Here is a 19,041-nt window from a genome sequence, read left to right on the forward strand (position 1 = left end):
TTGTACCTTGAGTCTGTGGCTTTGTTTCAAAAATGGAGTCACACTATCTGCATTATTCTGTAACTTAGTTTTTAATCATATATTTTGAAAACTTTCCCATGTATGGACATAATATCCATGAAAAAAATTTAACCTGTACTAAAGATAAAAAAATTTAACCTGTATTAAAGACAAATTATGTCAGGTGTTAAACAAACACACCCTTTGGTCTAGTACATGTTGAAAGTTTTTGTGCCATTTGTGTTTTTTGATTTTGGGACTGGTGGTTTTTCCCTCTTCAACAGATTTTAAAAATACATAGTCAAATGTATCACTTCTATTCTTTACCATTTTTGTCATTCTTAGAAACACTCGCGTTTGTGAGACTAAATTCAGTATTTTCTTGCCCTCTTACGGTTTTTGCTGCAAAGACAAGGTAAGCAAGACTATTTTTGTCACCCAGTTTTATCATCACCATTTACTGAATGGTTCACCATTCCCATTGATGTGAAAAGTACCTTCTTCCTAACCCAAAATACACATAGGAACGAAGTCATTTGTGGACTTTATTAAGAGGCAGCCCCAGCTTCAGATGTTAGAGACTAACATTTTATCCCCTGACTTTTCTAAGAAGCAGTATCATTAGACTCTTCGAAGACTTTTTTTTTTAATTGGGATTGCAAATTTAGACAACTTTACAATTGTTACAAAAGTACAAAAGGCACTTTGAAAGAACAGTGCCTTTCACTTTGCAATGAATTTGGATGTTTGGGAATTTGATTTTTAACATCTAAATGCATGCTATTCCTTACCTGAAAGCTATACAGGCTGCTAAGAATTTGAGAAGTAGATGGGATACAGACATCATCTGGTCCAGTGTTTTCAGTTGGCAAAGCAACTTAAGCTCAGAGAAGGGCAGGGATGTGACCCAGGTCAGAGGGTGATCTGGCGGTATGGTTGGGAGCAGGAACTGAAGGTTCCAGCCCCTTCTCTGGGGCTTCCCTTCCACCACATGATGGATCTGACAATCCTGTGTTCCAAACATTTCCTGCCTGAGGCTGCAGACTGGGAAGACCTCTAAAGCCATGAAAATCCCACAAACGTTCCTCCCCACCCAGCCGCCCCACACACCCACATCACACAAAGTCAGTGACCCACAGTGAAGAGAAAAGATATTTAATTATTTCTCAGGCTAATCTCTTAAAGCGCTCAAAGTGTTTTCACAAGTGCAAGGGGAGGGATTGTTCTCAGCCAACATTTACCAGTGATTCCGACACACGCAAAAACACTCCCAATCACGGTGCTTTATACTTACTTTTAATTTCTGCACTGAAAAAGAAAAAAGGAAGGTAAAAACAATGACAGATTAGTTTACAGTGACTTCATCTTTGTCCTTAAATTAACCTTTGCTCTTGAGAGCAGAAGAGGGAAAGACAGGGGAACATCAAAGCATGATGGTGAAACGGTGACCAGGACACCTCGGTCTGGCTAACAAGGGTTCTAAAAACTTGGACACGGTGCCGTCAACGCACTAGTTTGTAAACACTGACAGGCAACAGTTAAGATACATTTAAAAAAAGGAAAGAAACCAAAACAACCCACAATTCCATTCTTAAAATCAAGCACAAAATCTGACAATGAAACATATCCAGGGGTTGTGTGTACCCATCTGATCTGGAGGTGGCACTCTGAAGGCAGCCACAAGGTGTGAGTCACACACTAGGGAGACAGACATCTGTTCAACACAGAATTCCGGCTTTGCTGAACTGCAATGCATATTCCCTCCTCACTAGTACAGAAATGTTCTGCAGGCAGGAACATGAGCCCCCCGGCTCATTCACCTGTACAACCTCCCCTGACAGACAGTGAGAGCCGCGGCGGGGCCAGGGGCTGTGTGTGCTTTGGAGGCTACTGCCTCTGGAATGTTTCGCATTCTCAAGGTTTGGTTGGGCTGTGGGTTTTAGTTATGCTCCACACATTGTTTAGGTGCTCGCTTTATTTTTCATGTGCAAACTGTTCCTGTCTAAAGCTTTCAGAAGAACGTGTACAGACACCCTGCAGAGACGAGGGTCATGACTGGGCCCTCCTGCCTCTTGTGGCGGGGCGGGGGCATGGGGGCGTGTCACAGAAATAGAGAAATGACATGTTCCGCTGCAGTTAAACTCTAGTCCCTGATTCGGTCCATCCAGAGGCGGGGGTGGGGCTCCTCAGTAGGTGATTGTCCACTCCTTGACAGAGGCGTCATGGGAGGTCGTGACCAGCGTGTGCTCGTCCAGCCAGGCCAGGCTGCTGACATGGTGCAGCCGGTGTGCATCTGGGAAGAAAGGGTGCGAATTAACGAAAAGCCAAACTTCTCTGCATCTATGTACATCTTGGACTAGGAAGATGGAACAACCTTTGCCTAAATCATCTCCAGGGCCAAGAAAATGGCCACGAATCGTTGTAACTCAGGAGTCTGGCACGGTGGCAGTGTGGCTGAATTCTCCACGTGACACTCCTGAACCCCGGGGCCGGGTACCTCTTTTTTGTGTGCTGCAGGGTAATTAGCAGCATCCCTGGCTCCACCTACAGATGCCAGTGGCTCCCTGTCTCCAAGTCTTGACAACCAAGTTCCAAAGGAGCGAAATAACAATGTCTTCTTATGTATAAAAGCGATGACATGCAGACAACACACAAACAGCTACACTGTATCCATGCCCTATTAAAATGGGGCAGGCATGACAACCAGTAAGAGGCTGGAACACACAGGACTGGGGGGGCCACTGACTTTCCCCTCTGTGACAGTCACACCATGGGTGAACAGATTCGATTCCCCATAATCTTGCCTCCACCCACCAGAGATGCCAATAGTGAGACGGTGCCTGTGCGCTTATGGCTCCTCTGTGGCTGGCTCTGCCCATGAAGCCCAGGGAGGCTCCCAGCTGCAGGCAAGGGGGTTCCCACCAGCTCTCTGCTCCCCAGGTCCGGGTGGCCCCCAGCCTCTAGGTCTGCAGCCCCACCTAGACAGGGTGAGATTCAGCCCCCACCCCTGCCTGGCACGGCATACACCCTGATGAAGGAAGCCTTGGCCTGCGGGTGGCACAGGTGCCCAGGAGCGCCTTCAACCACCAAGCATGACTTGGCTGTGAGGCCAGGCTTTAGCACTCCGTCCACATCACCAGGCTGGCTCTTTTCCAGATGCAGAACTCAACTATCTGTACGAGAACCCGACGCTGAGGTCACTTCATGTTTGGTGGCCTGTGACCTCACAGTGAAGACACAGACCCCGACCTCCTAATCTCTATCTGACTAGCTCTTGCTGTATTTTTTTCTGGATCCATTTCATTCATGAACTTGTTTGATTCTCACTACCAGACTGGCGATTGCCTTATAAACCAGGACGGACGTTGAAACCTGCTTTGTGTCTCCTCCCTTCCAGACCGGGCTGCGTTCCCTCTTTGCCTGTCCTGCACCTGAAGCCTGCAGTTGGGGAATGGGCTCTGGGGGTGGGCTCAGACATTTTTAAATAGGAAAGGGCCCCATTAATGTTTAACACAAAAGGATGTCTTCAAGGAGAATGGATGAGGGGACTTGACCACACACTAGGAGGAGAGTGGTAGGGGGGCACTCGGGGAGGGGAGGGTTTGGACAACACAGAGCTGCCTTACCATATGTGCATGGCCACGCGGGGACATCACAACCCCCTCAGGGAGAAATGATGACATGCGGGGCTAAATAAAATCTACTGTTACAAATCATTTCACCTGTTTCCTTTTTAAATGTGGCTACCAGTAAATTTCAACGCCACATGAGGCTCACATTATACACTGGACGTGGCTGTCTTAGGGAGGGGGAGACCCTGGTCCCAGGTGGGATTTAAGGGGTGAGTGGGGGAAGTGAAAATGTCAAAAGTGAGGCCTTCACTCAGCTCAGCAGGTGTCCTGTGCATGGGGACCCCGTGGTCCCTCAGTACGGCCAGCAGCGCAGCTGGTGTTTGCTGGAGGGAAGGAGACCCACACCTCTTCTGGGCCACCTGTCTAGAAGCACAGAGGCTACTTAGCCCTGGGGACTGCAGCCAGGGGACAGCCTGTGAGGTGGCCCATGGAGCCCCGAACCATGGGGTGGTCCCTGCCAAGGCCTGGGGGCGGAAGTCACCTTGGATCTTGACTCTGGTTTCCGGGTCACTCAGGGTCCAAACATACACCATCATGTCCATGCCACCGGAGGCAAAGTGTTCATTGTCTGGGGACCAGGCCAGGCAGACGATTTTTGCATGGTGTCCATAAAAAACATTGTTCTCCTAGTTGCAGGTTGAAAACAAGAGAGGTGGCAGGTGAGGTTCAGGCCGCATTTGCCCATATCACCTCGCTTATCCCTCATGGCGACAATAAGGACCCAGGTTTCTCAGGCGCTAACTCTATGCCAGTGACCCCTGCAAACCCACTGACTCCTCAGAAGCATGGCACGAGGCACCTGCTACTTGTAGAGGCAAGAAAACTACAGCTCAGACAGGCTCAGCTCAAGGTCACCAAGTCACGGATAACCTCCCACTGCCACCTGCACCGTCCAGCACGGGGACAGAGGAGGAGCCCGCCGCCACTCACCGAGTAGCCGTCAGCAACGCTGAACACTGTGACCACCTTGCTGGAGTCGCACACCGCGAGGAAGGCGCCATCGTGGGAGTAGGCCACGTCGGTCACGGGGCCCTTGGCCTCTAGGAGCTTGCCCTCATCCTTCAGCGTGGTGCCCAGGATGGAGTACAGGCGGACGTTGCCGTCCTACGGCAGGGACAGAGAGGAAGTGAGCCACCCCTGAACACACACACCACACCCACCCTTTGTGAAGTGGGGGGGTCGAGGGCTTAAGAAACTGTGCCGTTCCCACTGACTGCTGCTCTGCTGGGCCCATGCCAGGCGCTGGGCATGGCTCTTCCCGTGGATGGGCCTGAAACCTACGAAGCTCTATGAAAACAGCTGTTGGTACCTCGGGGCACCGCTGGTCTCCTGAGGCCCTCAAGCTGGCTGGTGGAGGAAGCCACTCCATGCCCCGGTCACATCCGGCACCTGAAGGACCCGGCAGCACATAGACCCACCCAGCCCCTAGCATGGAGGGCAGTGCCACGCCTGCTGCAGGACTGGGTTATCAGAGGGCTGCCCTCCTGGGCTAGGGAGGGGAAATGAGCTCTTCTACAGAGCACTCAGGACTTGGCCAGGCACACTGTGACCAGACCACACACAAATTCAAGGGCATGAGAATTATGCCGAGGCAGAACTCAAGAGAAACTGTAAAATGCCTGGATAGTACCGCACCTTGAAGATGCTGGGAAACTTCTGTCACTCTTCCTTCAACCTGTGAGCCAAGCCCAGCCCCAGGGGATGCCATTCCTTGATTTCCTGAACTGCTACCCTCTTGCGCTCCCCTCCTGCCGCCACTCATGGGGCTGGCTCTGAGGCCCAGCTGTCCCCTCCTCGGCACTCCCTCTACCTCACTGTCCACAGTCTTGTGGGCACCCGGGCAGTGAGGTGGGGGAAGTGCCGAGGAGGGCAAGGGAAGGCTCCACCCCTGGGTGGCAGGAGGTGGCGTGGCTGGGCCCCAGAGCAAGTCCCTCGCCCCCACTGCCCCCATCCTTCCCCTGACCTCTTGCCTTCCCTGAGACAGCCCCGGTACTCACACAGCTCACGCTGTCCCCAAATCACCCAGATACCAAGGACAGAGAGCACGGGGGAGAGGAAAGCGACTTACCGCACCCCCAACCGCCACCGTGTCCCCGCCGGGGTGCACTGCCACAACTTCGGGCTCATAGCCGGGGTTGTCGATGCTGAAGCACTTCCTCTGATCCTTCAGCAGGACAATCTGTGGCACACACAGGCAGCTGGTCAGGCAGTCCAGCCCTTCGGGACAAAACCCTCAGTGGTAGGAGCGGTGCATCCCTGTCGGGGTTCACTGGAGCTGGGTTTGGCTCCATCCCCAACCTCTTTGCAGGGCCTCCTGGGGCTCTGAGCCACACCACCTGGACTCAGTCCCAGCCTTGTGACCCTCAGTCAGGTGGGGCAGGAAACACAACTAACTGTGACCATTACTGTCATCACTACATTACTTCCAAGGCAGTCACCACAGCACCACCTCTTGGAAAGTCACTTGGCCTCGATGGGAATCAACATTCAGGGTAAGAAAGGCACTAACAACAGTAAACAAAAACAGTGACAGCCCCTGGGCACGTGCCAGCGCTCTGCTGCGAGTGTTCCAGCCCCACAAGGCAGGGATCAGGTTCCCCGTTTCAGAGAAGAAAATGGGGTACGGTGCTTATGCTGCACGCCCAAGGCTCCAGTTCCCACAGGCTGAGCCGGGACTCGCCCAGAATCCAAGCCTTGGCACCCACACTGGGCCTTTGCCTCTGGTACGTGCAGCAGAGGCTCTGCAGCAGGGGCCTTCCTTCCATCTCTCTTCCTTGTCAATTCTTCCGGTCCTAACTTACTCAACTGCTCCCAGACAGTGGCCTTCATCTCTGAGTTTTGCCTTTATCCCAGTGTGCCCCTACCCAAGCCACCAGCTGTCATGAGGGAAGGCAGCCTCCGCCCCTACCCTCTGGGCTTCTGTTTCTGCGTGGATTGTGGGTGGATCGGGATGAATGGTAGCAGCGCCCTGACTAAAACCTACTACTGAAGATGCACCTCTGTCACCTGCCCGGCTCTGGAGGTGGCCTTACCTACTCACAGGTGAAGAATGAGGGCCTAAGCATTTGCCTGAAGCTTCGTCCGACATGAGACTTGAACCTGGTTGTTTCCTGATCTAAAATCCCAGGCCCCTCCTAGCACCCTAACCCTTTGACTGGTGACAGGGAGCTCTGCAGAAAATTCTGACGCAGAGCAGGGGTTCCAGATGCCCTGGGAGGATCGGGTAACAGCAGATCACAGAGAAATGCCACATGAGGAGGTGCAGGGACCTGGAGCCTGTGCCCCGCACACCACAACCCTACCGGGGTCCTTTCTAACTTCCTGGGCGGCAGGCGCCAGCTGGGCCCGTCTGAACATCCTCTCTGCCTCAGGGGAAAGGGTGGCCTATGATGACCACAACTTTACAAATGAGGAAACCTGGGTCTGGAGACACAGGGCACGCTGCCCTAGGCCTCATCCCCTCACCCACAAAGCCCCATGTGCAGACCCCTTGGCTGGGAAGAGCCCTGCTGTACAGAGATAGGCCACCTGCCAGCCTTCTAGAACTCCGCTTTGTAGCGTTTCCCCCAGGCCCCAAGGCGCTCCATGTGTGGATTCCCTTTGCACCTTCCCACCCCCACTGGCTGTCCAGGCTGTTTGCAATAATTACTTGGCAGGGATTTCTTATTATCTAGGACACAGAGAAATCCACTGTCCCTAAAGCAATTAAGTTCACAAGGCAAAGGAGGGCCAGAGGGTCCTGAAAGCAGCTTTCTTTAGCAGGGCTCGCCACTCGTGCCAACAGGTGCCCCTTGACTTCCCCGGTCTACATGCCAGCAAGCCTAGGCCCGCTAACAGATATTATCTTCTGCAGGGCAGAATTCTGTATAAAGTGGGTCAGGCTTGGGTCTCAGGTGGCTTTGGTCCAGATATTCCAAAGGTGTGCAGGTGGCCCCGCTGTCTGGGGTGAGAAGCCAGGCCGGGGAGTCAGGTGCCACCCTTCTGCATGTGGGAAAGTACCAAGCTGCTCTAGGCCTCAGCCTCCTCATCTGTAAGAGGAACCAAGATGGTGTAAGGAGACTTACATGTACTTCCTCATAATCACCTGGATCTGTGAGTGCTGGGGATGGGAAACTAAGGCTCAGACAGGGTGAGGTAAATGCCGGAGGTCACACAGCTACAATGCAGCAGGGCTGGGATGTGAACAGGAGCAAAGGCAGGCCCACCCCACAGGGTATCTCATAGACTTTACAGGCTGACAGGCAGGCAGCGTGGTCTGAGGCTTAGAGACAAATCCCAGCTCTTTCCTCCGACCAGCTGCGGCCTTGGACAACCAACTTATCCATTCCGTGCCTCCATTCATTCATCTGTACAACTGATGTGATGGTGGTGAGGATTAAATATGTGAGATCCCTTAGTGCAGTGCAAATGAGCACTCAACCAAAACACTGGCTAGAGCAACTGTCAAACGGGACGTGAGTCAAATTCAGCAAGCAGGCACCACACAGCTGCAGGCTCCGACCCAAACACTAAGCCAGGTCCCTACCTGCCCAATGCACACGACCACGGCGTATCCCCCGGGGCCGACAGCTACGCACTTTGGCTGAACGTCCAGTTTCACAACTCCTTGTCCGCTGTTAGAGAAAGGAAGCACATTACTTCGACATTGCAGCAGCTCAGGGTAGGTATGCATACATATTTACTGTTAAACCACAGTTTCGCTCCTTAGAAGGCAATTCTACTGCCGTCTATACTGGAGAGACTTGCTAAAATATGGGATGGTAGCGAAAAAACGACCCATGACTCTGGTGCAAAGAGATTATAAATCATAATGGGGGCCCGGGGAGGGGGAGGGGTGGGGGGGGAAGGAGGGGCGGGAGGCAGTGAAAGGCGTTGATTATGCTCCTATTTATCTGTGGTAAGCCCTCATTACACCCAGATGTGGCTTTTGTCCCCCTGTCTGTTGGCTAGAGACTGGAGTTTACTGAGCACAGACAGAATTGAGCTCTGCTCCCCAAAATGGATGGGTAACTTTTAAGAATCCGTTACCTTTAATGGGTGAAAATCATGTTATCTTTAGCCTTGGCCAATGCTATCAAAACTTGTTCTAGAAAGACTCATACACACAAACTTCTTGAAAACTGAGATAATCAAGGAAATTTCTGTGTCACTCGGCCAAGTGTGGCATCCCCAAAGGCTCTGCAGCAAGGTCACCAGGCCAAGGCTGGCTCTGTAAGGGCCTTGCCTTGGGTTATCTGGCCCACGGAAGACCCTTTTATGGGACGTGTTAAGAGTGGGGTCACCACAGGGCAGTAGAAAGAGGACCAGGGCCGCTTCTGCCACTCATCAGAAGGCCCAATTTACCTGCAGATGCCCAGTCCGCCAGGCAGGCAGGGCCTGTGTTACCTACAAGGATGGCACACCTGCTAGGAGCTGCGTGCTGCACCCTGTGCCAGGCTCCCATCAACAGGCCCCAGGAGTCCCCATCTCCCAGGCAACACGACTTAGGCAGGACTACCGGGTGACAAAGGGGTCTACACAAGAAATGTAGGGCCAGAGGAGGGGTCAGACCTGGGCGTGGGGACACTGGATGTGCAGTGGCCTCGTCAGGTCCTGGAACATTTCCCTTTCAAGTCCCTCCAACTGCATTTAGGACTTCAGATCACTTGCAAACTGCTACTCTCCAAGCTCCACTGACTGCCAATCAAAGGCCCAGGACCAAAACCAAACAAGACATTGTCTTTTAACCAGATCACTGTCTGCCCATCTCACCCTTGAGCAGAAGGGGAATGCTGTCTTGTACTCAGCACCTGCCCTGTGCTAGGCTCACCTAACCCACAACAGCCTGAGGCAGGCTCCACTGTACCCGCCTTTACTGATGAGGAAAGGGAGACAGGGAGAGACCGCAGCAGGTTCCTGGAGAACAGGGCTGTGATCTGCTGCCCCTGCTTCCAGGGCAGAGTCCACACCTGGTCATCGTCTGTGGGCAAGAGCATTACCCAGACCACCTGGATCTGTAACACAGTGCTCGGCTCAGGGCCCAAAAACAGGAGAACAATGCTGGGGACAGGGTGGGAGAGATGAAAGGAGCAAGTGAGGCGTCCTCCGGAACAGGAACTGCTGGAGGGCACAAACCCTGCGAGGGGAGCTGAGGCTCATCCGGAACCCCCACAGACCCGAGTGCTCTCACCTGTAGTCCCGCAGCATGAGGCTGGTGTACCGCACGGTGTCGTCCATGCTGCAGCTGATGAGCTGCCCCGACTCATCCACGGTCATCCTGGACACCTGGTTCGTGTGGCCTTTCCCAGCGAAGGAGTCGTTCTCCCCCGTCTCTGAATCCCAGTAATGTAGGGCGGGGTTAAGGAAAAGCCCGGCTCCCGGGACTGCTGGGTGTTCTCAGGTGTGGCTTCAGTCCTAAGATTCTCCATCTATATCAAGAAATGAGAATCTCGCTGCAAACGGACATAACCATTCCCCCTGGGAAGCCTGCAGTGTCCACTGTTGACACGTTCTTAGGAACGGGTATCTGAAGTGTGAGTGCACCACATAGGGACTGGGATGAGGCAGAAAGGGAGCCGTGCTGGAGGCCCACTGGGGACCAGCAAGCTGGGGAGACTCCGGCGTCTCCTCTGCTACTAGTTGTCGGGTAGGCGCACCCCTCTACCCCCACATTTCTTTACGTTTTGGGGGCAGAGGGTGGCATGTCTGCCCTCCTCTCCCAGCCTGGGGGGACCTCCTTGGGTCCTGGACAGTCCCTTTGGGAGGTACAGCACATGCAGACCAGAGCTGTCCACACAAAAGGCAGTCTCCAACACAGCACGGTGCTCAGGGAGGGCAGCAGAACAACGCACAGCAGGTGCCATCATCAGCAATGTGTGTTGGCATCCCTGCCCAGGCACTCTGCAGATGGTGGCTCCAAGGTTCAAGACACACCCGTGAGCAGGGTGTCACCAGCCCCAGGCCATGCAGGAAAAACACAACAGAAGCCCCCATCATCAGGGAGAAACCAGGAGTCATTTAAAGAAACCCAGACAAGGACTTATAAGGGGGACACAAACACCTCCAGGGAACATCACCGAAGGGCCACAAGGCGCCTCGCAGGAGCTCCAGCCCTGGCTCTGTGGACCACAGGCTGCGTGACTCTGGGGAGGGCACATTAGCTCTCTGGGCTCACGTTTTCCTATTTTTAAAACAAGGGGACCCAACGTAAGGGTGTCCAGGTGCTTGTGAATTCTAGGAATCAAGAAACCCACCATGTGGAGTAGGGCCAAGGCTGGCGCCAGCTGCCACTGGCAGAGGGAGTGGCAGCCCAAGCTCAGGGCCGTTAAGCCACACTCTCAGGGTTGCACGACAAGAAGGTACTGATCAGGTCGGAGCCGCCCATGGCTTTTCCTCAGCATAAGCCCTGGAGTTGCCAGGGACAACTCCAGGGGACAGTTGCCTGTCCCCATGTACAGACAGGCCACCCCAGAAGCCACACGGGTCAGAAGAGCGTGTGGCTGTGGCTGCAGCTGGAGCCACCTGGCTGGCCGGGCCTCTGGCACCATGGGAACAGGAAATTCCCCCCTAGAGCCAGCGGCCCCGGAGCCAGCTCTTTGAGTCAAAGGATATTAATGTGTCCGTCGTGGCTCCCAGAGTAAATGTAGGACTTGCCGCCGTTTTTATGCACCGTCAGACACTGGATCGATTTACTGTGACCCTGTGGAGGAGACACACTGGGCGGGTAAGCTGAGGACACACTGCCCTGCCCTCTGCCACCCGCTTTCCACCAACGAAGCTTCTGGGTAATGGAGGGGGCAGACGCCCCTCAATCCATGGCAGTGCACGTGTTCTGAGGCCCCAGTAGCCCCAGCTGCCCGAATGCATGGCCCACGAGCCCTAAGAAACCTTTCCAAAGCTACCCAGTCATCTACAGACCCTGCCCTTCATTCCCCTCCCTCCAAGATACCTAACCCAGACCTGGGCCCAGACCTGCGTCTGACCAAGGCCCAGCACCTGAGCACCTAACGTGTGCAGACACGTGGCCTGCACCCTGCCGACCAGCACCCGTCGGGGGGAGCCGCAAGGGGGTCGGTCCAGGAGGCCTTCGCTGGCCACATTCGCTTCAGGCCCTGGTTTGTGAGGTTTCTTCTCTCTCCCTGCCCAGGAGTGCTGGCCCTGCTGAGGGCAGGGGTCTCTCTGACCACTGTAAAAGCCTAAGGCTGTCTGTGAACGCTGACGCTCCTACCCTAACCTCCCTGACTGCTGCAGTGGAGGGCACACAAGGCTGGTCCACAACCAGACAGCTGCTTCCAGAGGGTGGCGTTTAGCCCCCTCCGTATCTGATCCTTAGACAAAAATAACAGCTGGGGTGCAGGCTCCTCATGCCTTTCTCCTGCAAAGGGAGGCCAGCTCCTGGCTGGCCCCTCTCCTCTGAGCTCAGGGCTTTTCCGCAGGAATTCTTGATCTCTGTGGCATGCCACATGTTGCCACAATATGGCACAGATCTTTGGATGCAGGTCTCCTTGGAGACAGGTACACAGTTACCAGTGGGACTGGAGAATGGACAACGAATGCAGCTACTTCCATCTTTTCCACAGATACGTGGGGAAAAATCATCACATGCCCCAGTAAGAGACATTGAGCTGGGCTGCCTCCTTCCAATGTGGCATCCCACCAGTCCCTTACAGCACGGACCTCAGACCAGCACAGCCCCCACCAGCAGGGCTCAGGCCCACCTTCCTGCCGAATCAGAACGTGCACTCGGCAAGAGGCCAAGAGACTTGTGTGCAGGCTCAATGCCTTGAACTTACCAGAAACACTCCTAGCCCTGCCCAGATGCCCACAGGTGTTCCTTCTGGAGGCCTGCAAGCTCCTGCTGCCCTGAGACTTCCCTGTAAACTTAGTGCCTCTGGGGGCGTCAGCAGCCAGCACTTTTTAGAGCTCCCAGGTGGTTCTAACATGCAGCCTGGGCTGATACCTGCTGCTCAATCCCACTGCAGCCCAGATCAGCACCGAACATCAGCATCTGCGTGACTCACACAGGTGTGGCATTTGAGAGTTGGGACGTGGGGGTTTTGACAACTGGCCCTTGGGGTTTCGGTGGAAGGGTGGGATGCTGGTTGCTTTTTTGGGACATAAGTTTAGCCACGGTGGCAGGCCGGGTGCACTGGCCCCAGACAGTTGGCAGCAGTGGTATTAGGAAGAGCACTCTCAGGGCAGCCCTGCCAACAGACACGGGACGGCAGACCTGAGGGCTGACACCTGGAGAACACTGTCGGGGATGGCTCATGGGAAACTGTTTTTCTGGGCAGTAGCAAAGCCTTACTCAGCCGTGTACAATTTCTCACCATCCTACTTGGAGGCCCACTGGAGCATTGTCTCGACAAGAGCCCTCAGCTCCCCCAGGCAACAACCTCCTCGGCCCCATGCTGTGCGTGCCTTCCTTTTTATACTAATCACCCTGGGCTGTGAGCCCAGCAAGGAGGCGCTCCCGATTCCCCTCTATCCTCGAGGCCACGTCTAGTAAACCTTTATGGTTCAGCCTTCCCCCTCTCAGCAGTGCTGCTGCCCCCACTGCCCCGTCACAAAGGAACCGTGACTCTATGCATGAGCGCTGAGGTGACCTGGTCCTTAGGAGTCACACACACAACGTTAAGGAGGCCCCTTCCTCGTGGGCAAACTCCCATGTAGAATGGATTTGGTGATTCTAGCAGCCCCTCCTAGAAGCTGTGGTGTGAAGGAGCCACTGACAGCACAGCACGGGCCAAGTGCACAGGCCCAGGGGCTGCTCCAGGCTGGCCCACACTAGCCCTGCGGGGTTCAGACCCTCTGCAGAGGCTGGTCCCCCAGAGCTCCACGGCAGCAGGATGCAATGGGTGAGGGAAGTGCTAGGGTTTGTCTCCCCGAGTGGCTTAAAGCAGGAGCCCGAGAAGGGCTGCTGGGATGAAGCGCATTGTCCACCTCCCTTGATATTACAGCTTAGAATAGCAGGAGGGGTCACCCACCCTGGGCCACCAGCGCTGGGGGAACCTGACTTGGAGTTCCCAGCAGATGCAGTGTGGGAAGCAGGCGCGGGTGCTGCTGTGAGAGCAGGACCTGAGGATACAGAAGGGATCCCTGCTCTGGCTCCTGTCCAGCTGCGAGATTCCCAGAGGCGTCAACTTGGCTGGTGTGGATGGAGGGAGAAGGCAGGACCCCCCCAGCCATTCCCCATCCCACAGGGAGCCTTTGGCTCAAGTGAACCCTTCCGGGTTAGGGTTCAGAAGCAGGCACCTTGCTCCTCCCCAGGTTGGCATTTGGGGCCTTCACACCTGGGACCCATGGATGATTCTAACTCCGTTTCCTCCTGGTCCCATCGCTCCCTTATGGAACACTCCAGTATCTCCTTCACACCCTGCCCACCACATTCAAACCCCAGGCAGCGCCAAGGCCCAGGCCCAAGGCCACCTGCTCTTGCTCCTCCCTCCTGCCCCTGGACCTCAGCGATGCCCCGTCACCTGCCCTGGTGCTCAGTGAGCTTCTGCTCTTGCCTGCAGTCGGGTAAAGCACAGGCTGTGCACTCCCAATTCAGGGAAGGCCGAGCCCTGCAGGAAGTAACCGCTCTCAACAGCTGGGGGCGATGGCCACTGCCCCGAACCACTAGGCCCTGACTCTCCAGTTCTCACAGTAGCTCAAGGGGAACTTGGCACCTGGCTTGCCACCGTGGCTAAACTCATGTCCCAAGAAAGCAACCAGCATCCCAGCCTTCCACCAAAACCCCAAGGGCCAAAGAGGCCTGAGGACACCTCTCTAGCTTCCACCTGGCCTTCCCATGGTTCCCCTTCCTTGCTGGCCACTCTGGTCTCTTCCCTGTCTACCCAGCGGGCACAGCCTTCCCCAGGGCAGGCCTTACCTTGATGACGCGCAGGGGCTTGCTGGGGTTGTTTCTGTCCAGATAGTTGATGTACCCGGACAGGGAGACACTGAGCAGGTGGTCCTTCTGCCATAGGCAGCCCAGCTGCTGGTCCAGAACCGTGGAGCCCATGGGAAATGTGCTGACCACGGAGTTCACGCTGACGTCCCAAATCTTGGAAGTTTTGTCCCCAGAAGCAGAAAGCAAATGGGTGCTGTCGGGACTCCAACTAATCTATTCAGAAATAAGCAGTGTGTCACGTGCCAGAGGACTACAGACTGGAGAGAGACCCCAAAAAGCAGCTTGTCCACTGCGACTGTTTGAGTAGGACAGAAGGAGCCCAGACAGGGGGTGGGACATGAGTGAGGCCAAGGACAACACCCGCCTCCAGGTCTCCCGTTCCAGCCACTACCTTCTCCCATCACCTCACTGCGACCTTAAAGCTTTTCTGGGCAGAGACATAAAACCGCCCCGACTTGTAGCCCCTCATTTCAAGTTTTTGTCTAACTCCGGAGTGAGTATGGATGGACTGACACATGGACTCGGCCAAATTCCCACCACTAGGCCGGGAAACACGCTCATACTCACTGCGTAAATCCCACCGTCGTGGGCCTTGCTTCCGCCCAGCGCGCAAACCTTCTCCCCATTCTTCCCGTCATAGATGTATATCTTCCAAGAAATAAAAACATGTGGGTCACGTGTGTGTGAACACCCTCTAGAGTAAGCAGTTTCTCCATGGACTGTGGCTCTGGAAAACCAGGGCTCATAGACTAAGCTCCCAGTGTGGTTTAAAAGCAGACATGCATTTAGTGGGCTCTGACGACGAGTCTGCAGACGTGGGGAGGGCGACGTCTAAGTTCTGCATGTCAGGACTAGCAGTAGGCAGCCTGTGGCTCTGAGCAGTCACGGGAGCGGCAGACAAGCCATTCCCCACCCCAAAACCCATCCCAGTTCTTACCTGGCCGTCAGCACTGGCTGTGGCAAATCTGTTCCCATCAGGAGAGAATCGCACACAGTTGACAAAGCGGCTGTGGTCCTGCAGGAAAACAATTACCTGCCTGATGAGGGGCCACAGGCCTGACTCTAGGTTCAAGAATGCTCTCTATGAAATACAGTCTGCTTGCAGCTCCAGCTGTTCATCAGTGTGAACTGTTAGTACACTGGAAAATTTCAGAGCTTAAAAAAACATCCTGGGCAGTCCCTTAGTGGAGGGGCAGGAGTCTGCTCCAGGCTGCCTGCCATGCTGACCGCTCTACCTGCTGGGAAAGCTGATTAGCCCGAGCGAAGGCAGACCACCTCCAGTTACGCCCCCCACAGTGAGGTGCCCCCAGCAGCCGCCGTCTTCCCTCTGGGCTCTGAAAGAGCTCAAGCCCCGATCCTTAAGCTTCACGATGGCTGAGACCAGGAGGCCTCTTCCTGGAGGCACCAGCCCTGTCTCGCTCTGTTGCCCAGGCTGGAGGGCAGTGGCACAATCTCTGCTCACTGCAAGCTCCGCCTCCCGGGTTCACGCCATTCTCCTGCCTCAGCCTCCCGAGTAGCTGGGACGACAGGTGCCCACCACCATGCCTGGCTAATTTCTGTATTTTTAGTAGAGATGGGGTTTCACTTTGTTAGCCAGGATGGTCTCAATATCCTGACCTCATGTTTCCCCGCTTTGGCCTCCCAAAGTGCTGGGATTACAGGAGTAAGCCACTGCACCCAGCCAATAATTAACTTTTAAACAAAGTTAATGATTATGACCTTCAAGAACAAGAGCCTGAGCGACTAAAGGGAAATAACATGACTTCCAGGGGCGACTCTGTTACTCGAATAAGGAAATGAATGCATTCTTTCCGCAGTCAACAAGAGTCTGTATCAGAGAATGATCCTTAAACAAGCAGTCGCAAAGCTGCCAACACCCGCCCTGCCCTCTTGCTGCCCACCTGCAGGCGGCGCTAACCCGGCAAATGCACATCCAGTGCTAACAACTCTCTTGGCACAGGAAGGGCTCGCTGCTCAGCAGGTACCGACACCAACCTTCAGGAAAAGCAATTCAACCCAAGGCGGATAACCTGCCCCGCGCTCTAAGTAAATCATGGACTTAATTTTAAAGCATGAGCTACCTGCGTGGGGGACCTGCATGTGTTTGATTGTGTAATGTTTTCAGTTGAATTGTGCCTCTCCAAAAGACATGCTGAAGTCCCAACCCTGGGACCCCATGAGACCTTATTCAGAAATAGGGTCTTTGCAGATGCAGTCCAGTTAAAATGAGGTCATTAGGGCAGGCTGTAAATCCAGCAGGACTCGGTGTCCTTTTAAGAGGGAAATCTGGACACAGATACAGAGTTGGAGTGAAGCTGGAGGCAGAGATGGGAGTTCTGCTCACAAAAAGTAACCCCCAGGGCTGTCAGTATCTGGGAAAGACAAGGAAGGACTCGGAGTGCGTCCCTGCCCACACCTTGACTACAGACTTCTGACTTCCAGAGAATAAATTTCCATTGTTTAAGGCACCCAATCTGTGGCTTAACAAACTTTGTTATGGCAGCTGCAGCAGACTAACACATGTCATCAATGCTGCCTCTGACACTCATGTAATAACCCACCAAGGTGAGCTGTGCCCATTTCACCAATGAGGAAACATAGGCCCAGAAAGAGGAATCAGGTGCCTGGGGGTCCCAAGGGCCACACTCAAGGAAATCGATGTCCCCACAAAGTCCGTCAGAGTCAGCAGAAGATACAGACACCGTTCAGTCTGGCAATGTCCCCAGGGCAGGCAGTTCTCGTAGAGAGGCCACTCCCAGCCCCAGAAATCTCTCTAGGCCCAAGAGTGATGCGACCCCAGAGCTGTGGCACAAAAGCAACCCTGGGCTTCCTGCACTTCAAAGATCAAACCATTTCCCCCAGCCAACAACCCAAACTTGCTTGCCTCAGGTAAGCCCTCCTCAGGGTGCTGCCAAGACCTGCTCACGGCTGGGGTCAGGCTGGACACAGGCCCAGCAGGCCCTGGCCCTGCACCTGAACCAGGATCTCCCACCTCATTGACCCGTGTTTTAACTTAGATGAAAGCCGGAGAAATCACACATTCTGACAAGGGGAGTCCCAGTGCTCCTTGGGAGCTACTGAGGGCGACGACAGTCGACGACAGTCAGGTTTCCATCCCAGTGGATGAGCAGATTGTCCTCCCTGCCTCATTTCAGGGAGTGCTGTCGTGGTGCTTGCATTCCGTTCTATGACTGAAGAGCTCGTCCTCTGTAGGTTGTGGTCACCGCCCACGAGAACAGGGATGGAAGCACCAGGCTGGCTCAGTCTGAACTTGGGCTCAGGTCTGTGATCAGCTCATGAGCGACGGGGCTGGCGAGCCCTTTGCCTGCCCCCCGCACCTGGGTGCTGCAAGGCTTGGCCAGGCAAGGCAGTGCCGAACTACAAGGCGTGCAGTACCCAGGCGGGCCCAGGGCTCACTAGGAGATGGAACGGGGAACACGGGACTGCACGGTCGTCTCTGGCTCTGGTGCTAGAGGTCACCCTTCCTTGTGTTTAAGCGCAGTTCTGCATCTTGCTTCTTTAGTTCCTTTTGTACGTTTTTCACTAGTTCTAAGGCTGGTCTTCTTTGCTTAAATGGTCTGTGTTCTAAGTTTTCTAGCACTCCTAGGTATGTGAAGTTGGGGAAAGCAGGTTCCCCAGAAGGCCTGATCCACTCAGCTGCTGAGAGTGAAAACCAACTTTCCAGATGGGGCTCCGGCGCCCTCCAGAGATGCTTTACCCCCCGAGGGGCCATGGAGAGCCTGCGGGCAAATTCTTCACAGGAGAACACCAGGCCTGGAGCAGCAGGTAACTCAAGCCACATCACCTGCACGAATCTGGTCTCCAGTTTCCTGTCCAGAGCTCTCGTCTCAGCTGCGCTGGCTCCTGGGCCTTGGGCAGCTGCTCAGCAAGCCTGGGGGTGCTCCAGCCCAGAGTCATCCCAGAGGTCAGATCCCTAACTCCGCAGGCCCATTTGCACCCCCCCTTCTGCTGTTACCCACCGTGAGGGAGCCGTCATGCACTGAGGGCCTGTTCCCGTCGGGGTTAGCCGATGGGGTCCACCTCCTATCTGTATCAACATGGCCCACGGTCCCTTGTCCATGTCAGCCCATAGGGTCCACATTCCCTGTGTCAAAGGGCCTCACAGGGCAGTTCCCAAGAGGGCTGCACGAAGGAGCCAGCTGCAGTGAAGGCAGTGGTGGGAGGGCCTGAGGCAAAGCCCTTCTAGACCCCCTGTTGGGCGGGGGGTGGACAGGGGTGTATGCACCACTACTCCTTCCAGATGAGGCCACACAACCTTGACCATGACATAACCACAGCTCGAATCCTAGACCTCTGACCAGCACATCGAGTTCTCTCGCTGCCCAACTCCGCTTCCTGGGCCAGCACAGCCCCGCCTTGCCGCTGACTTCGCACTGGCTCCTCCAAGCCAGCCTGAGCTTCCTTGAAGTGCAGTGGGCCAGGGAGATGGCTGGGCCTGGCTGACCCCTGGGTCCTTCTGACAAATGAGTTAAGAACTAAGAAGAGAAAAGAGCTCACCCCAAATGCCCGAATCAC

At 54.7% G+C, this 19,041-nt stretch overlaps 1 protein-coding gene and 1 non-coding gene across 5 annotated transcripts in view; both read right to left on the reverse strand.

The window, feature by feature from the left end:
* Positions 1-1,139: 1,139 nt before the first annotated feature.
* WDR1 (WD repeat domain 1) overlaps positions 1,140-19,041 on the reverse strand; it is a 42,546-nt gene continuing 24,644 nt past the window's right edge. For 3 of the 4 annotated variants that reach the window (XM_063705201.1, XM_055385502.2, XM_063705200.1), the window contains 10 exons: positions 15,443-15,520; positions 15,073-15,153; positions 14,485-14,718; positions 11,221-11,310; positions 9,802-9,956; positions 8,158-8,245; positions 5,701-5,811; positions 4,563-4,736; positions 4,114-4,258; positions 1,140-2,293 (listed from right to left, as the gene is read on the reverse strand). In XM_063705201.1, coding sequence (XP_063561271.1) covers positions 2,187-2,293; positions 4,114-4,258; positions 4,563-4,736; positions 5,701-5,811; positions 8,158-8,245; positions 9,802-9,956; positions 11,221-11,310; positions 14,485-14,718; positions 15,073-15,153; positions 15,443-15,520 — 1,263 coding nt within the window. In that variant the 3' untranslated portion in view covers positions 1,140-2,186. Of the gene's footprint in view, positions 2,294-4,113; positions 4,259-4,562; positions 4,737-5,700; positions 5,812-8,157; positions 8,246-9,801; positions 9,957-11,217; positions 11,311-14,484; positions 14,719-15,072; positions 15,154-15,442; positions 15,521-19,041 lie in introns of all 4 variants that reach the window. The other variant, XM_063705199.1, reaches the window with a different exon arrangement.
* Positions 5,411-5,520, reverse strand: MIR3138 (microRNA mir-3138). Its single transcript, NR_106484.1, has one exon. It is a non-coding gene; the product is annotated as a microRNA mir-3138 (primary transcript).

The sequence above is a fragment of the Gorilla gorilla genome, chromosome 3, assembly GCF_029281585.2.
Source record: "Gorilla gorilla gorilla isolate KB3781 chromosome 3, NHGRI_mGorGor1-v2.1_pri, whole genome shotgun sequence".
Taxonomy (NCBI): domain Eukaryota; kingdom Metazoa; phylum Chordata; class Mammalia; order Primates; family Hominidae; genus Gorilla; species Gorilla gorilla.